Below are 24,101 nucleotides of genomic sequence, written 5' to 3' on the forward strand. Positions count from 1 at the left end.
GCGCGTATAGTAGTCGGTAGCATCGTACCGTGTCTGCGCATCTCTGCGTTGTCCTCCATTGATCGTAATCTGTCGTCGCAATTCGTCACGCGTATCGTCAAAGGTTGTCGCACGAATCTCATTTTTTCAACACTACCGATTGGATCGAACGCCTGCCTATTTATAGGTGCGCGAAATCACGAGTCGCTCAGTAGAGAAAAAATGTTCGTTCTGCTATCAAGTCCTTCCGACATTCGCGATTTGAGCGTCGAACAACTACAATTTGTGTCAAAAGCTGTTCTGTTGCGAATGTGCGGTGATCACGTCCACTACGTGTGGGACAAACTTCCGGAACACATAAAAGCGGATCCGGAGGTTCAGACGTATCGTCGCTGTTACGAACACTACAATCAGCCGTGGCAGAAAACACACATCGACGGTCCGGCACCATTGATAAAGAATTGCAGCGAATGTCAACGAAAATAGGTAGAGGCCTATTAAATCACGCGATAAACACACTTCCGATCGAATTCCATATTCCCGGCTATCAGTTTTGCGGGCCAGGCACACGGTTGGAGAAGCGATTAGTCAGAGGCGATCGAGGTATAAATCCATTGGACGCGGCGTGTCGCGAACACGATATAGCATACTCTCGGAGCAACGATCTCACCGAGAGACACGCGGCGGATAAGATACTCGCTGAGAAAGCGCGGAATCGCATCGTTGCGAGAGATTCGACTCTCGGTGAGAGAGCCGCCGCCACAGCTGTCTGGACAGCGATGAAAGCCAAGACGAAGCTCGGTATGGGTCTGAAGACGAAGACGAAGAAAAAAACGGCGAAGAAACGGATACTTCCGGTAGCGAAATGCGGCGGTGTATTGCCGATTCTACCAATGTTGGGTGCGCTCGGATCCCTGATCGGTGGAGCGGCTGGTGTAGCGAAGGTGGTGAACGACGGAAAAGCCGCGCAACGTCAGTTGCAAGAGATGCTACGTCACAATCGCGCTATGGAAGGTCACGGATTATATCTCGCTCCTTACAAATACGGACGAGGAGCCTCAACGAGAAAAAAAAAACGTCAAAGAGACGCTAAAAATGCCGCAGGGCGCAACTACCAACATACAATTGCTACAACTGGCAAAACGTATGCACATTCCATATTTTAGAGGTGTTTTCATGCGCAACTCGTTACCGATCGGTGGTATATATCAAAACGAGAGCGGCATTGTAAATTTGGATAGCGTCGAAGGACCAGGTACTCATTGGGTAGCGTATGCAAAGAGGGGGAATCGCGCTATATATTTCGACAGTTTCGGCAATCTTCGACCACCGAATGAATTGGTGCGATATCTCGGACGAAACGTAACGAAGATACAGTACAATTACACACCTGTTCAAACTTATGATCAGAGCATCTGCGGACAATTGTGCTTGCAGTTTCTTCGAACGGTCGATGCATGTGAATTTAAAGACAGATATTGCGCTATTTAACTCAGTATTCGTTAAACAGTTTCGTCGACATGTCTATGACGTTCACATTGACTGGGAAGAGTAGCGTTCTCACGGCAAACTTCTTTCCCACCATAGATTTGAGCGACGGCGAATACGAGCTCGGTCTAACGGATTTTGAGACTTATCACACGATACCGAATGTGAATTCCTCGAATAATAAATTTTACTTTGGCAAAGACGACGAGGAAATTACGATTCCCGAGGGATCGTATGAGTTGCAAAATATACATGAATTTTTGAAACAAGCAATTTCACGGAAACATCGCGATAAGAAACACATTGACTATGAAGATGATGAATATCCGATAGTGCTCCGTGCTAATTACAATACAATGAGGAGCGAGATCAAATGTGCCTACAGAATAAACTTTACCAAACCCGACAACATTGGATCGCTGCTAGGATTTTCGAATCGTATTCTCGAGCCGCGAAAATGGTACGAATCAAACATGCCGATTAACATTCTCAACGTGAATATTATCCGTATAGAGTGTAACGTGACCGCGGGTGCGTACAACAACGGCATACTCGTTCATACGATACATGAATTTTCACCGAGGGTACCACCGGGATATAAGATATCGGAAACGCCTGCACAGATCATTTACCTGCCGATCATCGCGCGGAGCATTACGGATTTAACGTTACGCGTTGTCGACCAGAACGGACGATTGCTCGATTTTCGAGGAGAAGAGATCACCGTAAGATTGCACGTACGTATGCGACGTATGAGATGCTCGTATTGAACGGATCGAAAGACGTGAGAGATAACGCAATCTTTACGAGACCAGCAACACCACCGACAACAACAACAACAACAACGTCGACGTTCGCTAATATCAAATCATCCAAGAAAAAGAAACTCAGCGCATCGAACGTTGCGTTTTTACAATCTTTGGGATTTGCGGTGCGAAACAGCTGAACGATGACCGACATTCTCAACATCGGTGATGAACCGATCTTTGACAATCGTATCATCAAGATCGAGACTCACACGTACAACCCGTTCGCCAATACAACGTTCGGACACAGTGATGAAATAAGAATACCCATACAACAACAGGATCTGTATACATTGCCGTATGAGAGTTTCCTATACATCGAGGGACAACTAACGAAAACCAAACCAGCTGAAGGAAGTGATGTGGAACTGGCAAATAATTGCGCCGCATTCATGTTCGATGAGATTCGATACGAACTCGATGGTGTTGAGATTGATCGCAATAGAAACGTAGGAATAACTACTACGCTCAAAAACTATGTAACGGTATCATCCGATAGAAACGTGATTATGAAAAACGCTGGCTGGGATCCGTGGACCTATGAGAATGGACATTTCAATTTTTGCGTACCGCTCCACATGTTATTGGGATTTTGCGAGGATTATAAACGAGTGGTGATTAACGCTCGTCACGAATTGATCTTAATACGATCGCGCAACAATAATAATTGTCTGTTTGGAGATTCGACACTGGAACCTGTGATCAACATATTCAAGATACAATGGCGAATGCCACACGTGCTGTTGAGCGAGATCGAAAAACTGTCGATGCTGCGTGCTCTGGAAAGCGGACGATATCTCAGCATGGGTTTTCGCTCGTGGGATCTATACGAGTTTCCGCTATTGCAGCTTACAACCAAGCATTCGTGGGCCATTAAGACCGCGACTCAACTGGAGAAACCACGATACGTTGTCTTCGCTCTGCAGACAAACCGGAAAAATATCATGTCTGAGGATACGAGTCGATTCGACCACTGCAAATTAATCAACGTGAAACTCTATCTGAATTCGGAATGTTATCCGTACGACGATATGAATCTGGATTTCGAAAAAGGCAGATGTGCCATTCTCTACGACACGTACGCGCGCTTCTGCAAGATCTATTACGGATACGAGTATCTCGAGCCGAGTCTCTCCATCTTACAGTTTCAACGTCATGGTCCGTTCGTGATTATCGATTGTTCTCGACAAAACGAATCGGTCAAGAGCGCAACCGTGGATGTGAGATTGGAATTCGAATGTAAGGAGAACGTGCCGGCGAATACCACTGCGTACTGTCTCATCATACACGATCGTGTGATCCAGTACAATCCGTTGACCAACGTTGTACGCAAAATCACCTAAGCGATAACATCGACACAAGAGAGAGAGGGGAGGAGAAGCAGGATATAAATCAAAGTGCTGCGAGATGATTTTAGAGTTTCCCATTCCTCTTGACTGATGCATCGGGGAGGGAGAGAGAGAGAGAGAGAGAGATCTCGTCATGTCCGTACCAACGTTTGTGGATTTGCAAGGATTTATTGTCGGGAGAAATTTTGTCGTGAAGGAAGCTGCGGTTCTGAGAAAGGGATATGTTCTCTCGCATTACTTTTTCGCAAGTCCCGTACCGTGGAGCGTGCTTACAAAATCTGAGCGATGTCAAGTCTCATGGGTGATTAGAAATCATCATGGATTACAATGGGAAGACGGAAACGTTCCGTATGGCTTGGCTCAGCGTGTAATTACAACAGCTGTCGATGGTACGATACACGAAGAAGAAGAAGAAGAATCGTCTGTCGTGTACGTTAAAGGACTTGAAAAGCGAAAATGGCTGACCGATATACTAGACGATGCGGGAAACGGCTATATTATTGAAACCTTGGATGCAGACTATGAAGATATTGATTCTCTAAATAAATTAGATATTACCAATAGTATGCGATGTGGAAAACATGTTAAGAATTGCGCATTACAAAATGTATTCAAAATATTTAACTGGTGGTCGCAACGCCAGAAAGAATTGCAAGAAAATAAAATATGTAAACATTAATATGTTTTATCTCTTATTTCCCCTTCCTAGACCTTTCCATGCGTTTCTAAGAATTTTTTGTCTGAGCGTTATCCCCCCTTCTCCTAAAATTCAAAGCATTGATCCCCCCACCACATTATACTTTTGGAAGATGAGCGTCATGTATACTCGGTTATTTCTTATACGATCAGTGTCGCGTTAACACCGCTCTCGTGGTTCACTTTTCATAACTCCCAGAGAAATGTATTACGTCGAAAGAAACGGAAACAGCGGCATCGGAGGACGTGTGAATAATTACGTACCGAGTCGTGATAAAACTCCATCGTTTGAGAACAAATGTGACGAGTAAGTTTCATTTAACTTCTTTCTATTTTTTATATATTTTTTTTTTTTACAAATTGTATTATTACTATTATTTTAATTTTAATTTTTCTGTAGCATTTCGTTGGAACGTCGTGCGGTTCGTATACTAGGTAGACGATACGCATTGACAGCTACGGAATTCAAATTCCTCGAAATTGGTATCAACGTGGGTCCACCGAGTTACGTGGAGATTGCCATAGGAGATCATCGAGGAAAGGAACTGATATTATCTCTCGAAACGTGGAAGGGACTCTACGAGCAACGTCGCAATATTCAAAAATTACTTTGGAACAACTCTAAAGATGACTACAATTTCATAAGCGTTGGACCGCTAACAGTGAGAGTTCGTACGATTAACGACGTCAAACTCATAAGTCTCGAATCTTCAAACGTATGCTTGATGATGGTCGAATCGACATTACATCGTATGTTCGATCTCGATCAATGCATAGATGTAACTTTTGATCGATTGGGTAAAATTATCGAAACAGTTGATGTCAAGTTTACGCAATTCTCCAATATCGCGTCTACTGTAATAAATCCAAAAGAAATATCTAATGTAATACGCGCGAGTGACGCTTTCAACAAGCATCAGCTCGTCGATTGTGAGCTGGCAGCTTTAGTTTTTAGTTCATAATACGTAAGAAAAAAAAAAATATATATATATATATATACATAAAACATAAATAAAGTTTTAAGTCTAAATCATGACGTAATTTCTTCGCACGCATTTCCATCCACCCAATCCTCTTCAAAGGAATACCGCTTATATTGTTTAATTCGAAAAAAAATCTAGAATTACTTATATTGTGGGAGAGGGGGTGTATCACAACAGCACAAAACTATTTTGTTTGCGAAAACATGTCCCGACGCGTTAGTCAGCCTTAAGACCCAATCCTCTTCAAAGGAATACCGCTTATATTGTTTAATTCGAAAAAAATCTAGAATTACTTATATTGTGGGGAGAGGGGGAGGGTACCGCGAGAGCCATTTTGTTTGCGAAAAACATGTCCCGACACGTTAGTCTCGGCCCGAAGACCCAATCCTCTTCAAATACCGCTGTTTATCAATCGGTTTATGATTGTTTATACTTGTCATAAAACATCCAACACAAGCGTCCCCCGCCCTGCCCCGCAGCCCCCGCGCCTACGAAATCCCCTCCGTCCCGCGTGACGTCATTCCCCCGCGCCGCCGAAAACCCCCTCCATCCTGCGTGACGTCATTCCCCCGCGCCGCTGAGATCCCCTCGCGCCTCACCCCCCCTGAGAGGACCTGCGTTAGAACCCGCCTTGTATACCTACTTGCGACCTCTCCGCATCCATAATTTCCGTAATTTTTAATAATCTCGTAATTTTATAATTTAATTAGTTTTTAATAATTTCATAATTTTGTAATAATTCATAATTCATTGGAAGCGGAGCAATTTTCTTTCTCTTGCTTTTTATCGCTTCAGCTGTGAGCGATGATACTAATAAAGACAAAGCGACTTTGATGTAATTTCGTTTCGCATCAATGATACGATGAACACTGACGAGGATTTAAAAAAATATTAGGAAATCTCGATAATAAAATAACATTGAGTCAATCTAATCGTCAAGTGAATTAAAAAACATTTATATTATTTATATTACAATTATTTATATTATTTATACTATTTATATTATTTATATTACGAGCAGAATGCACTATTCGTTGTAATATAAACAATGTAAATTAACAATTAAACGATTAGGAGCTTTTAATAGGAATAATCGATAGATCGGCGCGGCAACATGGAAATCAATGTACTACTTATTGCGTTCATTATTATTTTTCACGTAAAAGCTATATATTATATTTAATAATATATTTAAATCGCGATCTTTCGTATCTTACTATATTGAAAAACAACTTATTGATGCAACGAGGTCGACGGCGTTTCATGTTTTTCCGTTGAAGCGTATTTAAACCAGTGGCGTAGCTGCATATTTTCTTTTTTAGAAGAAAATCTGAGTTTCTTTAGAAAATTCATTGAAAACCACGTTACAAGATGTAATATTTTCAACGTACACATTTAAAGTGTCTAACAGAAGCAAAAAGACATAAAAATTAGATAAAATAAATGGATAATTATATATTTTCGATTACATAATACTGATTTAAGAATTGCAACAGACGATGACAAAATAATAGTAACACCTGACATTAGTGTAATATCTGCAAGGAGTTTCTTTCTATTTTCAAGTCGCAGAAAAATCTCGTATTTTTATCATCAATTTCCATTCCGATCTGTTCGATTAATGAAAATTTCGCTTACGTGCGCCATTGCATTTAATATACAACAAAGTCGATGACTTCAGGTAATTTCGTCTTTACGAGCGATCTCGGTTTCATGATTCTTGAGCATGCTCGATAGCGGTGTAAAAAAAGAGAAGGTGTTCTTACTCTGAACGCAATCGGAAACATTGAACGATCTTTAGTAGCAGCACCTGTCAACGTCGTGTTTTCACTCCACTGTATAATAGATTTAAAATTTTATATCAATAACTATGTATTTATTGGAACAATACTTTGGTATTTTTCCCGGGAAGAGAACCTCGATATTCTCTTACTGTAAATGATCAATAATTATTTTATCAACGGCAAAAGTTCTACAATACATTTATCGAAATTATTGTTATTGCAGGAGAAAGATGTAAATTATAATTATAATATTATTATTATATTATATTATTATACTATATTATTATATATTATTTTATTATTAGTATTAATATGTAATATTATTATTATTCATAATTGTATTATTCAAAGTTATATTTTTTATTATTAATTAATATTTTTGGTATATGATTAAAAATTTAATTTTGAACGGACGAATTAAAGAAAGAATATTTCTGTTTTTAATAAATATATTTTTGTAAAATTTTTTTAACACAATTAAAAAATATGTGGCAAAGCATTTTAAAAGTTTTATAAAAAGACGCAATGTATTAATATAAAATATTGTTTTCAATTATATTTTTTCTACTATGTGCAAATATCTGCTAGTTGCATCATCTTAAACAATGATCGAACAATAATCGAACATGGCATATCTTTTTGCAATTTTAGAAATCGAGCTTAAGGACACTCGATTGAGAAAACTGTTTGTATTTATGGAACTCAGATATGTATTTTCGCTGTTAAACTTTTGTGAAAATTGCAGCGAAGTATTGTCTAGAAAAAGTCGACTATTTTAATGAATACAACGCTTTAAAAAGGACCGCTATAAGGTTTACAGTAAATGAGTATTTTTTAATTCTGTCTTTCGAGATGTTCCTTATGTTACACATACAAAGTACATAATTAAAATTGCCGATGATATTGATTCTCTAAAGTAAAAAGCGAAACGTTTCTCTCCTCGTTTTATGAATCGTAAACTTCACTGATTTCTGGATATTGCGTATAAAACAGCAGTATTCTCGTATTTGTAATATAACGTTATTGAATCGAATGCAAAAAAAGCAACTGTGTAACTTCATTTCAATTATTGTATTTCATATTAAATATTATGCCGTTTAATATTGTCGCACGAAATACTGTTTCCGCACGATTACGATTTTATCGCAGGATTATGAATATTTTACAACAGTCACCTAATATTTTGACCGATCATTCGCCAGATCGGATTTCGTCGCTAATGATAATTGAACTCGTTTTTGCAAACATTCCCATTATTTTTTTATCAGTATTATGGAAACATCGAGAAAGTGTCATAGTCTCTTAATATTAACAATAATTCATAGCCGCAGCGATCGACACGAATCGCAATTTTGCTTCTGTTTTTAATCTCGATTTTTTCACATGTATAAATTCTACCAAATTTAGACAAGTTGAATTTAAATAAATTATTATTTAGAAATTATTATTATTAAAATTACTATTGTGCTTTTTAGAAATTAAGCTTCTATTTTGTGCCTTATAATTAGATATATAATAAATAGTTTTATTTAGAGATTTAAAAAGCAAATCGAGTTTAACCCACACAGCATCTATGCCCAAAAGACATTCACAGGACATCTTGAAGATGTCCAATCGCCCAAAGATACCTTCTGAACATCTTTTGGATATGCATGCCATGTGGAAAATAATTTCAAAAGAGAGTAACGTGATTTTACATAATGGGATTTAATTTAATTTTATTTTAAAGAATTTATAATTGATAATTATAAGTAACTGATTGCTGATAATATGATTGATAATTGATAATATGATAATTAATAATTGCACAATAATCACGCAATACTTAAAAGTAAGATCGAATTAATATTATTTATGCATATTATAATAATTTGATTTTAGAGAATTTTAATTTTTTATTTTAAAAAGTTCTAATTTTATTTTAGAGAATTTATAATTTATTGATAATTAGACAATTAAACAATTAATTGCCAAATTCTATAATTATAAATTCTCTAAAATAAAATAAAAATTCTTTAAAAGAAAATTAAAATTCTCCAAAATAAAATTATTTCAATTGTATATATATATAAAGTTAAGTTATTCTCTTTTGATATTATTTAATCTTCACTCTAAGCTTTTAAATAAAATAGTTTGTTTATTGTTTATTTATAGGCATAAAATAAGATTTTAATCCGACGATAAGCGAATCAAGAGAAAATCTTTTTACTAATCATCGAACAAAATGCTGATGAAGGACATTGAAAATTTTATAATAAAAGCATATCGCTAATTTTATCGCAAATACTGCGACACTACGAGGCAGCAAAATCTACGTCATCTCGTTGGCGGATGTCTTTTTCTTCAAATGCATCTATCACATCGACCCCGTTTTACTCGGTTGAATAAACCAAGTGGAGAGATACGTGCGCGGTACACATACAACAATCGAGAGCGATTCACGAGCGTTCGATGCACAAAAATACGGTCACGCGGAGGAAGCATTGACAATAGTGGCTCGCGTTAGTCACGGTGATTGACGAAGTAGGAAGCGAAGGATACATTTTTATATCTCCTTCATCGTTATCAAAGAATGATTTTCGTGCATTTATGCATAAATCACGTATATCAATGCTGGGATTTATTTGCAATTTTCCACTAGAATATCTCTTCAGGAAAGCTTTTTAGGAAGAAATGTTTCAGACAAAAGTTGTAAGATTTTAAAAATTCTATTGAATGGTCATATCCGTTTAACCTTGAGATGTCAAGGTTATATGGAGTTCAACTTTGTTTTCTTAAATGGAACATCCTATTTTTCATTACATTCTTGTAACTTATCTCGAGAGCTTTCCAAAACACCATAATAAAGTATCTTTTTGTTAAGTACTTGTCGAGTTATGAGGTTTGAAATAATTTCTTAATTTTATATAAACCATAAAATATATTTAGTAAAATATTCATTTTTCGATTGTCTTACCTCAATATTTTTATGCACAAAATAATGTGAGAGATCAATTGGTGTAAAGAAAATACATAGTTGTTTTTAAGAAGAAATATGTAATTTGCAATTAACAATTATCAAAGTAGATTGAAAATCGAGATTAAAAGGAGAAAAAATTTCGACGCCGATATCGAGTGTTCAAAGTACATCGAAGAATCCATCGTCAATCAGCTGATCCGCCTGCGTATACGAGGATATACGCAGTCCGTTATCACAGCCGGATTACCGAGTCGTGTACTACGAGGGCTGACGAAAGAAAGAATCTCTCTCGGACAATGAATTCGCGCCGATGTGATAGCATTGGCGTGTCAACGCCTTAGATAGAGAGTGGAAAGGACTCTCGATGTGTTACGAACTCGCGAGGCGGCGTATATCGACGCCAATAAAGGATCGATAACGATATAAATCGAAATGTACGGATCGGCTACATGGACGGTGCTTGTACGCCGATGGATCCAACATGAGCGGCCGCTTATTATGCGCCTTGAAGAACGGACAGGGTCATATCATGGGTGGTCCGTCTGTATGCTAATCTGCATTCTCGGCGCACGTCAGGGAAAATCACGCTTTACCGAAAGTTCAACTTTGTTTTAAGCCGACTCTCTCTCTATCTCTCTCTCTCCTCTCTCCCCCCCCTCTCTATCTATCTATCTATTTACCTATCTATCTATCTATCTCTCCGCTTAGGGCTAGTCAGTGAGCGAGATAGTCGGATCGCTTGTAATTCATATCGAACGTCAACATGTAGCTATCATGATGGATTAGATTGTATTTGCTTTTCTCGTCGCGCGCTTCTACTCACACAGACTGGCCGATCTTCTTTAATTAATTTCTCACTAATTATTGCGAAGATCACAAAACAATAGAGGACTTTCCTTCTTAATTTGAGCCAATCAAAAACCTTCACACTTCGAATGTGCAAAAAATTATCGGACACCTTGTATATAGATTATAAATGATTTTATTGTATTATATATTATATATTATAATAATCAATTAGGATTTAAATTTTTAACGTTAGACAACTTTCTGTTTTTATTCTCACTATAATTATGAAGATATTATTGAAATTTCTTCTTGAAATATCCTAAGTCTTAAGGAATCTGCTATTAAGAAGGAATACAATAGTTTTAAGACATCTTGTATATAAATAGCATTTTTGCTGTTTATTCTAACATGTAAATAATGAATGCAATGTCTCACGACTGCTCTTGTAAAACGTGGAATTAATAATGTAATGTAATTACAAAGTAATTTATTAGTACTATTTAATTCTAAAATCTTAAATATTTGTAAATCACATAGTGCTAAATATGTGAAGAAAGTAAATTCAAATAAGAATAAATCGATATAATAATAATAATTTCTCATATATATATGTATAATTTTTTAAATATAATATTTTATAATAATTTGATGTTACTTTATTAATATTTACAAATAGATATTATTTCAAACTTTTCTAAACTTTATTTTTATTATTAAATATTTGTTAAATTTATAATATATTATTAATTTTATTATTCCCGACTGCTGCCAATCTACGTTGGCAAAAGACGGAGGGAGTATGCGTTTTACCGAGCTTGAATTGATTGCCGGGTATTTTCGATAACTATAACGTACTTCGATATCATCTTTTGCACATTAGTTTCTTTTTAACTAAGGAAGGTTTCTAGTATATTGTTACGTCCCTGGTTTAATTCGCGGTCGAGTCTGTTTTGGAAATTGAGGAGGATCTCGTCAAGGAGTTGTTGTTGTTGACAGTGGCCGTCATGAGTCTGGGTTCTGCTGTCATCGGGTGCGGACGTATAGCTGCCGATTCCGAATATTATCGTTACATTTTGTCTGTTCTTGTTCCGTTATTTATTAAAGTTCTATTCGTGTTCTTTCTGAACCTTTGTTTAATTATTTCTCGGCACGTGTGTGAGTGCTGCGTGACGCGACGCGTTCTTCGAGATATCGGGAAACTGGTTCGCGGACGGAACAATATAATTATCATTATTTATTCTATTAATAAAAAGCAGAAAAGTAATATTATTTCGTCTATTCGTTTTCTCATTGGCTGCGAGTGAATCTAATGGCGTTTCCAAGTGGTCGGGTTTAATCGCTCCGAGGTAGTTTACTAGACGTCATTGACTAATCATAGCCATTCTTCAGAAGAATGTAACCATATATTCTTCAGAAAAATAGCTGTGATTGGTCAATAATGTCTAGTAAACTACTCCGTAGCGACTAAACCGACCACTCGAAAACGCCATAAGAAGCAAAATAATTCATCAATAAGACTACGTTCGAAAACATTCCCGGGTGGGTGATGGAAAAAACTAGGGAAGAGATAGTAGAGTGACTCTCTGTATGCTACATTTCCGAACGACTAATGAGAGCAACGTAATTGAAATAAGATTATGTATTTAAAAAAAACGCTCTCTAATGTACGTTATTTATTAAATTAAGTTAAAATATTATTTTTATCGAGATGAAAAAATGGAGAAGATGTTATTTAATGTTCATTTATATATTCTTTTTATATATATTTTATTTTTATATATATTTTATATATATTTTTCATATTAATTATTAATTTATATTTCTAGTTTTTTACTTATTTTCACATCAAATTTTTTTTCAAATTTTTTACAAATATTTTATATGATTATATTTTATATTTTATCCCCTAAAAAAACCTTATAAAGGTAAAAAAATACGCCAAGTATATAAAGAAAATCAAAAAATCTAAAAGAGTGTTAAAAATAAAATATTTAAAAACCGATATGAGATCAATACTATTAGCCAAGTACAATAAATTATGTGATATTAATTTGTAATCGATACTAAATGAGTTAAGATTACTTTAATTCCTAAAGCATTTTTTATATGATGTATATAATTTAAAAAAGTTTTACACAAATTCTAAATCGCATAAATGACCTTCAGGTTGAAGTAAGATATGAAAACTTGGTGTGCCCCGTATTTAAATCATATAGTTTAAAACAGAAAAAAGCTAGATTTTTGATGGGCCCAATGTAAAATTTAAAATTACACTACGGGCCGCGCACGCGCGTAGCTAAATTTCGAACTTATACAGGGTTTACCAAAAGTGTGTATATCTTGTCTCCTCTGTATTACCTGGAAATCATCATATAGAGATTAGGCAAAGTGAAATCTCTTTTTTTATGAGTTTTTTTATTTTCTCTGCAAGTAAAGTTTAATTGTTGTAAGTCAGATTGAAAAGCTTCGCAGGTCGTTTCTGACCCACAGGTTGCCTGTTGCACATTCGTAGTCTAAAGCTTATTTTATAAAAATGTAAATTGTACTTACTAAATGAAAGGATTAACAAATATATATTGTATATATGTATATTGTATAATCAAATTTTTTATTTTATTCAAGATATGTAAATGACGGAGCGGGATAGGGGGCACGCCAAGTTTTCATATCTTACTTCAACCTGAAGGTCATTTATGCGATTTAGAATTTGTGTAAAATTTTTTTAAATTATATACATCATATAAAAAATGTTTTAGGAATTAAAGTAATCTTAACTCATTTAATATCGATTACGAATTAATATCACATAATTTATTGTACTTGGCTAATAGTATTGATCTCATATCGGTTTTTAAATATTTTATTTTTATCACTCTTTTAGATTTTTTTATTTTTTTTATGTACTTGGCGTATTTTTTTACCTTTATAAGGTTTTTTTAGGGCATCTCACTGCTTTTTGTAAAAAATATTATTTCTACAGAAAATATATAATATGTTAGATTTTTTAAAGATATTTTTTTATATACTTGAAGTATTTTATTTTACCGTTATAAGGTTGTTTCTAGAGGGATATCACCACCTTTTTGTAAAAATTTATATTATTTCTGCAAAAAATATATACGCATTTTTAAAAATCTTTACTAAGGGTAAGTCGCGTATTTTTACAAGGTTTCACTTTCTAGATATTATTATAGATATTTTTCTAGATATTTTTTACTTCCAAGGGGTGGTATTTGAATATTGTTATAATACGATAAATTAGTCTCCTTAGAAGTCTTATCTAACGGCACAGTTTTAATTTTTGTGATTTTCGAGATAGATTAAATTTTACCCCCAAGAGGTTTTTGAAAATTGTTATGCGATAAATTAATCTCTCACACGTATACACACACATATACACATATCACACGTATGCACACACATGTACATAAATGGTTTTGTTTTTTAAAACATTTTTGCACACTAAAGCGAATAATCATATATACGCGGTATGAACGCAGCTTGAGGGACAAAATCGCTTTGAATATGTGCGTGCGAAGATACATTCATGAGTCTGAATCTTATGACGGAAAATGAAAAATGTCACAATTCTGACATGCGATTATCATTTCTCGGGATTGACTGCACCGATTTTATTCAAACTGGTCACAATCGAAAGCTTATATTCACATTATATAAGAAAAATGCCGTTAGATTTTTAATTACGGCTTTAGTTTCTGAAATATTTCAATCGAAAGTTTATGTGACGTCATTTAACGTAAAATTCCGGATGAGCTACTTGGGCTGCGTTCCAAAATTCACTGCCAGTACTGAAAATCTATAGTTTACGTGACGTACACTATAGATTTTCAGTACTGGCAGTGAATTTTGGAACACAGCCTTGGTAGCGCCGCGTCGAGAACAGTGACTCTCAATGCTCGAATCCAATTTTTTATCAGTTTTTTATGTACTTGGCGTCGCGACGCTACCGCATCGCTTGATATGTTTATTATATATGTTGTCACTAATTTATTTTTATTCGTTCTTTCTACATATAAAGGAATTTTGTTTATTTATTTTTTGTGTCCCAAATAGCTAATTGTTCCTTATCTTTTTTTTATTATTTCGTTTTCTGTGGTAGTTCATAAATTGTATTGAACTTTTTCATCTTTGTCATTTTTATCTTTAGCGCCATATGATCATCATCACCCAGTTCACCCTACGAAAAAGTAAGGAAATTTCACCCGATTGGTGCTTCTCAAACGTTTTCGAACGTAAAACGGGAGAGAGAGTACATCCGAGTGACATTTTCGAACGCAGCCTAAGATTCGTTCTATATAAGCATCCGTATATATAATTATAATAACTTGAATTGGAGTTAAGACATCTCGAAGTGGTAGTGAGAATAATAATAGATATAACCTTATATGTCAAATTATTATATGTTAATAATATATTGTGAAGAAGTTTTTCAAAAAGTTTTACAAAAAGCTTTTTTCTGTTTTATTTATTATTATTATTATTAATTATATATATGTAGTCATATTTTACATTTATTTGCCTAATTACATTTATTTAATAATATATACAATAATATATAATATTATAAATGTTATATATTATTTATTTTATATATATACAATAATAGCCAAAATACAATAATATATACATTATCTATGTACAAATTTATATTTGCAACATAGTCATAATGAATAATACAACAATAACATAATGTAAGAGAAAATAACCTTCTGTGTATAATTATGATTATATGGTATTTCTGCAATCATTCTTTGCTTCACAGCAAATATATAAACTTTTATGATTGCAGAAATACTATATAATTATAATTATGTGGCTACATAAGATTCTCTCGCATTATGTTATATTATTATTTTTTATTATGATTATTATAGATAGAACACAGAGTGATATCCAAAACAGTTGTAAATACATATGCTAGATAAAATGTGAAGCTGCGTTTCGAAATTCACTGAAGAGCACTGGCAGTAAATTTCGGAACGCAGCTTAACTATGTACCAATCGCATCATACGTTACAAATATAGTTGGAGTTAGCACGCATAATGCTTGGTCTACAACCTTGCTTTAAGTGACGGAGTCGTAAGAAACTAACCAATCGTATTTAATCATTCTTCTCACATTCAACTATGGTTGGTTAATTTCTTACGACTCCGTCACTTAAAGCAAGGTTGTAGACCAAGCATAAGGACTTCTACACACAGGACGCGGCAACATGTTACGCGCGGCGGAAGGCGACGCAATAGCCAATCAGCAGATACATAACATCCACCACGCGTCAAAGTTGAACTCAATCCAACTTTTGTATTGGCTTACCGCGTCGTCTTCCACCGCGAATAAAGTCCTTTGCACAATGCTAGGCAACAGGCAATAGAAATAAGGAATAGAAACTATTCACCAATAAATACGCAGAACAGAAAATATTCGCCAATAGGAGCAGAGAATAGATACTATTTCTGTTCTTATTGCCTGTTGCCTAGCATTGTGCAAGAGGCTTAACGCGTTGCCACATCCTGTGTGCAGGAGCCCTAAAACGTATGTTTAGTTGCTCGAAAGGAAAGTGCAGTTAAAAGAAAGCAAAACAAGTTGACCAAAGATTAAACTGTGATCAAACGGGCATTAATCTTTTAATTAAAGAGCAAAAGGAAAATTATAATTACCAATCTCTCTCAGAACTTAAAGATTCTAATATTAAATTCTGTCTCCTCTGATTGATGACCTATATATTAATATAACACCCATGAAACAAAGAAACACACGCACACATATACATTCATAGGGTGCGATCGGAGAGATGTTAGAGATGCTTCGAAGTATTTCGAATACGATCGATTTAACATTTGGAAATATTTCAACAGTATAAATAACGTCATTGAAACGATATCGCCCTCCATTTCCAATGCTCCAGCCAGAGAGGTAGTACGGCTGAAACGTTATTTGAATTCTCATAAAGTGCGGGAAATTACGTATATTGCTTAGCAGTGTCTAGGTAGCATTCTATCAAATAATTGCAAGTTATATGACATAAATAAATATACATTTCTGATTTTTAATAAAATAACATACAAATAACATATATATATAATAACATACAAATAACATACATATACAGGGCGAAAAACCTTCCGTCTGTAAAATGACGTATTCCTGACATCATTCTAAGACAATTTTTCCTTTACCAAAATTTGATTTGAAGCGTAGTTTTTGAATTATGAGCAAAAATAGTTAGTAAATCACGCGTCGGGTACGGAAGGCAGGCAGGAGCGGCGCGGCGTGCTGCGAGCGCGGGCGCAGCTGATCGCCCGACGGGTGATCAACATTCATGTTAAAGAAAGACAGAAGTGAGATTTATCTGAGTTTTGATGTAAATGGAAAGCACCTAATGACATACTTAAAAAATTAATTATTTATTATAAATAATAACTATTTCTAATTATAATAAATAATTATTATTTTAAGAAGCATGTGTTATACGTTATTACGTTTTCGAAATTATTGCATTCACGATGCGAAGATTTAAGTCAATCGCAAGAATAATGTAATTAAAATTACATTTGGAAAAATTTATTTTTATTCTGCTCACAATGAAATGTTCCAACGTGAAAATGTATTGGTCGCTCTGAAAAGAGCGGATTGACTAAAAAAAATTTTAAAGCAGATGCTCAAAATGCCCGCCATCCATCCTAATGCAAGCTCTCATGCGTTTTAATAAGTTTCTTTCGACGTTTTCCATTATTTCTTTGTCAATATTCCAAATAGCGAATCGTAATCTTGTCTCCAGATCTTCAATATCTTCGGGAAGCGTTTTATAAATTACTTCCTTGCAGTATCCCCATAAGAAAAAATCTAGAGGATTGAGATCCGGAGATCTTGCAGGCCAACGTATCGGGTCGTACCGACCCATCCAGCGTCCGGAAAAATTCTCGTTTAAGTAATTCGTACCCCGCGCGCGCGCGCGCGCGTGTGTGCGTGTGCGTGCGTGTGTGTATGTGTACATATACATTTCTGATGGACCTCTCATGGGTTTGTAATTTTCTATGCTAAGCGATGTATCCATTGTATCCATATAATTCGTCAAACTTTATTTGTTTATAACTTTTTAATAAACAATGACCGACGGCTAAAACTTTTTGGAGGTCACTCAGGGACCTTGACAACATAGGTCAAGGTCAAAGTCATTAGAGGTGGGTAAGTTAAAGTAAAGATTTACCATTCTGTATTTATATTACGAATTAAATTTAAAGAAGTGTCGAAATTTAATTCTAATAAGTATCGTTAGGGAAATTATTATAATAAGCATCAATAATCAAAAGATCATAACAAAATTAATTCTTTTATCCCTTTTATGTACCATTGTTGCGATACAATTTCATGTCGTTTATCAAAAGTTAATTAATTGTAAATTTTATGATGTAAACAGCTATTTTTTCGAGAAAATATTTCGAGAATACGATCGACATCGGTTGGATACTTTTCTGCCAGGTTTTTTTTTGGTACATAATGCGTGCCTTCAAATTTAGAAAAATATCGTCCTATTTCAATATTATCGATCCATATTGGTGAACATATCGATACAAGATCTAAAATAAAAAATATACATATTGTAAAGATGAAAGATCATACTCGTAGTATATGTGAAATTAATGCTATAAATTTTCGTACCTTGTTGCCAATAACATATTCTATTATTTTCGGAGAGAATTATGTAATGCGGTTGATCAATATCTATATCATTATCTATATTTATATCATCTGAGCTCAAATAAATATCTACGCATCGGAAATGATATGGAAACTTAAGAGATTTCATTAATTCTTTTAGAAAGATCAGATTGAATTTATAATGCCAACCAATTATCACACCATAGTGATATTTCTTTTCTTCATTTTGAAAGGAATATTCTTTTTGTAAATGCGATACGATCATTCCGATTGCAAATTTTACTTTGTCCTCCTTTTCTCTCAATTGTTTTTCTATTACATCAGATTTAATCTGTAAAAATATAATAGCAGCATTCAAAAATAATCTTGTATAAAAATATTCTACATTATCTCAAGTGATTTCTAAAATAATATAATGATATAATTTTACATGTAAATAATTATAATTAATATAATTTTTTCATACATTGATATATGAACATTATACAATGTGTAATAACATACTTCTATTATCTGTGTAATTTCTTTGTAGTAAGCATTATATTCAAAATCATCATATGTTAAAGTGTGAAGTAGGATATTAGATAACATATAGCACTTCCAAAAGTAATTTATATTATGATTATCTCTTAGTTCACACAAAAGATATTTCATTATCCGGTTTGTTATCTAAAAAGAACAATTATTGTAAACAAAGTTGCAGACAAGAAAATAAAAATAACGTTTATTACTTTTATTCGTGGATTATAAAATGTATTGACTTATTGACTTAACGTATTATCCAAATTTATAAAATTGAATGTTATTTTATTAACTATCGTTAAAATTAATATAAAATGTTACCAGTTTTTGCCATTGATCGTCATTATATATATGCGTTGAATTTTCATTGTAGTATGTTCCTCTGATAATATTTGACGGATAAATTAAATTGCATATCTCATACTGAAGTGAATTCAATTGGATATAAAAATATTCTGCATTATCCCAATCTCTTGTATTACTAAATATAATAAAATAATTTATCTATGTATATATACATGTATGTACAGTAGGCGCCAATAATGCCTTAACATATGAAATTGGTCGCATTCGGGATTAATAATGACTAGTTATTACTAAGTTATTATTAGTCTCGAATGCGATCAATTTCATATGTTAAGGCATTATTGGCGCCTACTGTACATTGAAATATCTTCTTAATCCATTGTTCGATTTCGAACATGGTGATCTATTTCTGTCTCTTTCATATATCTGTGTTGCGCACCAGATTCACACATATATGGGATCTACAGTTTAATTACATTAGAGAGATGTTCTTGACAAGATTTCTCGGTGATTTGTCATTGCCTTCTGAAAGAGGAGCGGGCGTCTATAATTTTTCGGTTCTACTGGGAATCGAACCTGGGGCCTTTGTAGACTAGTGCGCTGTCTACTGTGCCACGCTTCGCTTATATTGAGATATAAATTGTTGCATTCTCGCGTCGCAATCTACCCTCGCACCCGTAATTCTCTTACACTCGCGCACACGCGATAAACAGACACTTTTTTAAGAACAGAAATAACTTTATGCACAACACAATGACAATATATAAGAATACACAGTACATTAATAAACGTGCACGATCAATTCGAATTCAAATCTCAATCTCAACAACTATTCTTTCTTTTTTAAATCTCCACCACGTTCTTCTGTTTAAGCGGCTGATCGATATGCTTGTTAGCTGACATCGAGCGCAATACCGTGTAATGGCGAGGATGCAACAATATAAAAGAATATATTTATTATAATTAATAAACGCACGCCCCCGTGTCTGGCAGTGAATCGTGCTGCTCTTGCCTGCCTCTTATGCTCGTAATAAGTTAATTATTTCTTTTTATAATTCAAAAATTAAGCTTCGGACAAAATTGTGAAAAAGAAAAAATCGTCTCGGAATGAGTCAGGAATAAGGAGGGTGATTCAAAATAACCCATTATCATTTTAAGGACAATGGGTTATTTTGAATGCGTGTGCGAGAAATACCTGGCATCTTTGAAATTGTACGCCAATCACTCCATTGACGCTGCCAAGCATGTATTACTGTTGATGGACGCAATTTTGAGCAATTATTGTAAACATTGCTATAAAAAAAGCACTTGTCACCGACGCTGTAAGTAAACAATTTATTCTTTTCTTTCATGTCTATTTCCTGTGTTTGTGCCTCAACGCGTCACTTGCGCCCATACATTCTTATACAAAAAAATTATTGTTAGAGTGTGCTCTACCACCCCTTAAAGTTTGTACCATGAGTTCTGAATCACCCTGCATATCGAAACGCGCGCGGCACAACTATCGGCTACACGCTCACACTCCCGCACTCGCGCAGGAATAACACAGTTCTTTGAAAAACAAGAGTTTTAATGCGAAACACGAGAAACATACAAGAACTAGAATAACACAGAATTAACGAAACACAGGTTAACGCGCGACCGCTCAGCTTGACAGCTGGGCTCAGACTCTCTGACAGTCGTTTGTTAAAAACAATGGCTGATTGGTGTATGCTCTTAATTTTGGCTGAATTTAAGAGTATACACCAATCAGATTCACGAATTTTACAACAGTTGCAAAGCAGCTTTTCCTGCTGAACGCAGCCAATGTCTTGACAACGCGCACGGAGACGATTTTCTTCCGTCGACGAACTTCCCGCCGACAGGATAACGAGTGGCGAATACATCCGCAGGGACGGGACGCGGGGGCGTAACAATATATATGAAACTGTATATATAAACAAAATACAGAAAATTTGAAAGAGCTGTAAACTAAAATTATACTTACTATTTTGGTTTCCATACGATTTTAATATTGTTAAAATTATACGTGCCTGCATCTCTTTCATTAGACTCTACTTCCATCAGGATGCAGCGTATGCCGAGTCTTCTGGCCACGATGTGATATACAATAGTTAAGAAATATTTTTGAAATAATTCTGAAATCTATGTAATAAATTATGTTAAAAAATTATATATTAAATATTTATAAAATATAAAAGTTATAGTAGTTCTTGTGCATAAAACGATAAATTATTATTGTAATTCAACATAATATAAAGTTGCTTACAGAATTTAAATATTTCACTTCAGGATATGATATCATTAATGATTGATATAATTTATGAAAATGAGAAAATACATATTCTTCAAGTACAAGCATAATTTGTTTTTCTTCTGTTGGATCCCAGAAATTGTCATAGATATTGTTATCTCTCCAAAAAGAAAAATGTTCCAGGGTCGAGAATATTGAATGCTTAGGATATTTACTCTTAATGCGGTATTGTACTTCTTGTACAATATAATCTAACAATGTATTTATAACCGAATAAGATACATGTGGTAGAAAATATTGAACTACAATGACAAGTTGTCGTTCGAAAAGCTGCTTTTTCTTCGGCTTACTTAGAAATTTTATATACTTGTATAGAAATCGAAATTGTTTTAGACACAGGAAAATTTGGTCAAAGTTATATTTAATTGCCAAATTGGAGCCGAGTAGACTGAAAAAATTTACATATTAACTATACAATAATTATATTAATTTATAACGTTAATAACAATTTTGTTGAATTTTACCAAGATAATGATTCTGCAGAAATAATTTCATTTAGCTCATCCCAAACAAAATAATAAGTCATACAATTTTCAACTATGGAATATAGAAGATGTTCTAATTCTGTTTTGTTAGTTTCTGAAAAGTTATTGTCAGACATCAATGATACATAATATTGTAGCTTTTTGATAGACTGTATTCCTTTTTCTATTATTTCTTTGAAATTTAAATCATCAAAAGTTTTCTTCGGCTTCGTTGTATATCTTTTCGTAGCGATAGAACATCTAAAATTCAGATAGAAAATTCTTAAGAATTATATTATAAACAACGTCATAATATCAGTAATAAAGCTTAAATAATATATTTTCTTCTAAATATATATAAATTTTTTAATTACATACAAATTAATATATAATAATGCATCGCAATTTGTACACATATACACATTGTAATACCAAATCTGCTGCAATATAATTACATGTATTTGAGTTTATTATTCCAAATCGTATTTAAATAAAAAATCATATGAGAAAATTAAATATGTATGGTTATTTTGAACTTATACATGCTGTTAAAATAAAAACTAAAAGATTTTGATATTGATTAAAGAAATTTTTTTATTTTTACGATCTTCTAATTTTACAATCTTTTATCTAATTACGATCTTTTATCTTTACTATCTTCAAATAGAGATAAATTTGATTGCACATAACACTTTATAAATTTTTAAAAATTATCAAATATGAATAAAAAATTTTAAGAAAATATAATAGAATTATATCTTATATTCCCCCGGAAGATATAATTATTTATGAAAAATAACAAGAATATTATGTAAGTAAATATTGAAATATATATATATATATATATATATATATATATATAAATGTTCTTATTTAAATATTATTTTATAAATAAATATTTATACATAATCATATATTATTGCATATTTGGAAGTTGAAATATTGAAAACAAAACATTTATATCATTATAAGTTTTACACTATAAAATATACTTCTTTTCAGTCACAAAATCGAAATGATAAAAATGAAAAGCTACCCACACAGCATCAAGTCATCTAAAAGTACTACTAAAACTAGACATATTTTTATCACAGACATCTTTTACTAATATCGTTAAGTCGACGGAAAGATGACTAAAAGCCGTTTCATGACTCGAATTGAGTAACTTTTTAGTCTTGTTCATATGATGACTAAAAGATGACTTGATTCATTCTATATAGATTATAGACAATCGGCAATAGGAATACTTTAATACACAATAAATCTATTCCTATTTCCCCCATTTACCCATCTTCTAATGATCTTCTAATAAATTTCTAATGATCTGTTGTTTAATATTCTGAATTCTAACAAGAAATCCAACGAGAAGATTATCAAGTAAATTATTTTAAATTCAATTTGTCAGAAATTAAACTGATAAACAGTGATGTCAGGAAAAGCATACGGCTCACACACTGAAAAAAAAATTCTGGGTAAATCTATGAGATGCATTTAGTAATGCATTTTTTGAAATATTTAGTTTTTATCATCAAGTATGATAATAATAACAAAATATTTAGTAATAGTTATAAACATTTTCCAAAAATAGTTATAAATATTTTACGTTTAATTAAGTTCACTAAATATTAAAAATAATTAAATAATTTCATCTTAATCACCTATACGTTTAATTGAAACTATTTCACCACAGCGGTGGGTAACATTTATCAAGTTTGGATTATTATAACCAAGCCTTTTTTTCAGTGCACGCATGCAATCCCTCTGCGTAGCATATGTATGTAACTCTCTCTGATTGATGCGTGTGAGCAGTATCCTCTTTCTGGCATTACTGCTCGTAAAGGAAAAAATATGCTTCAGATCTTATGTTAATTACTAGTTCTTTATATACATTTCGTGATAAATATTAAATACGAGATAATTAAGAGTGGCTCGCTGCGTAGCGGCAATCGAAGAAACACGTGTCACATACTATTATATCTTT

The 24,101-nt window shown here is 33.6% G+C and overlaps 3 protein-coding genes across 3 annotated transcripts in view; 2 read left to right on the forward strand and 1 right to left on the reverse strand.

Annotated features, from left to right (window-relative positions):
- The window catches only part of LOC145959209 (uncharacterized), an 88,147-nt gene that overhangs the window by 44,151 nt on the left and 19,895 nt on the right, over nt 1–24,101 (forward strand). The gene's annotated exons all lie outside the window — the stretch shown is intronic.
- On the forward strand, nt 3,750–5,280 carry LOC145974018 (uncharacterized). The gene is made up of 2 exons (XM_083103753.1): nt 3,750–4,625; nt 4,719–5,280. The coding sequence occupies exons 1-2, from the start codon at nt 4,522–4,524 to the stop codon at nt 5,278–5,280; spliced, it is 666 nt and encodes a 221-aa protein (XP_082959879.1). The 5' UTR covers nt 3,750–4,521.
- LOC145976443 (uncharacterized) lies at nt 18,199–22,013 on the reverse strand. Its single transcript, XM_083107523.1, has 6 exons — nt 21,612–22,013; nt 21,330–21,487; nt 19,358–19,517; nt 19,019–19,183; nt 18,515–18,845; nt 18,199–18,432 (listed from the first exon to the last, which is right to left on the reverse strand). Exons 1-6 carry the CDS (start codon nt 21,702–21,704, stop codon nt 18,245–18,247), a joined length of 1,095 nt encoding a protein of 364 aa, XP_082963649.1. The 5' UTR covers nt 21,705–22,013; the 3' UTR covers nt 18,199–18,244.

The sequence above is a fragment of the Camponotus vicinus genome, unplaced genomic scaffold (genome assembly GCF_025532165.1).
Source record: "Camponotus vicinus isolate PSW18456_S1 unplaced genomic scaffold, iyCamVici1.0 SCAF_1, whole genome shotgun sequence".
NCBI classification, from domain to species: domain Eukaryota; kingdom Metazoa; phylum Arthropoda; class Insecta; order Hymenoptera; family Formicidae; genus Camponotus; species Camponotus vicinus.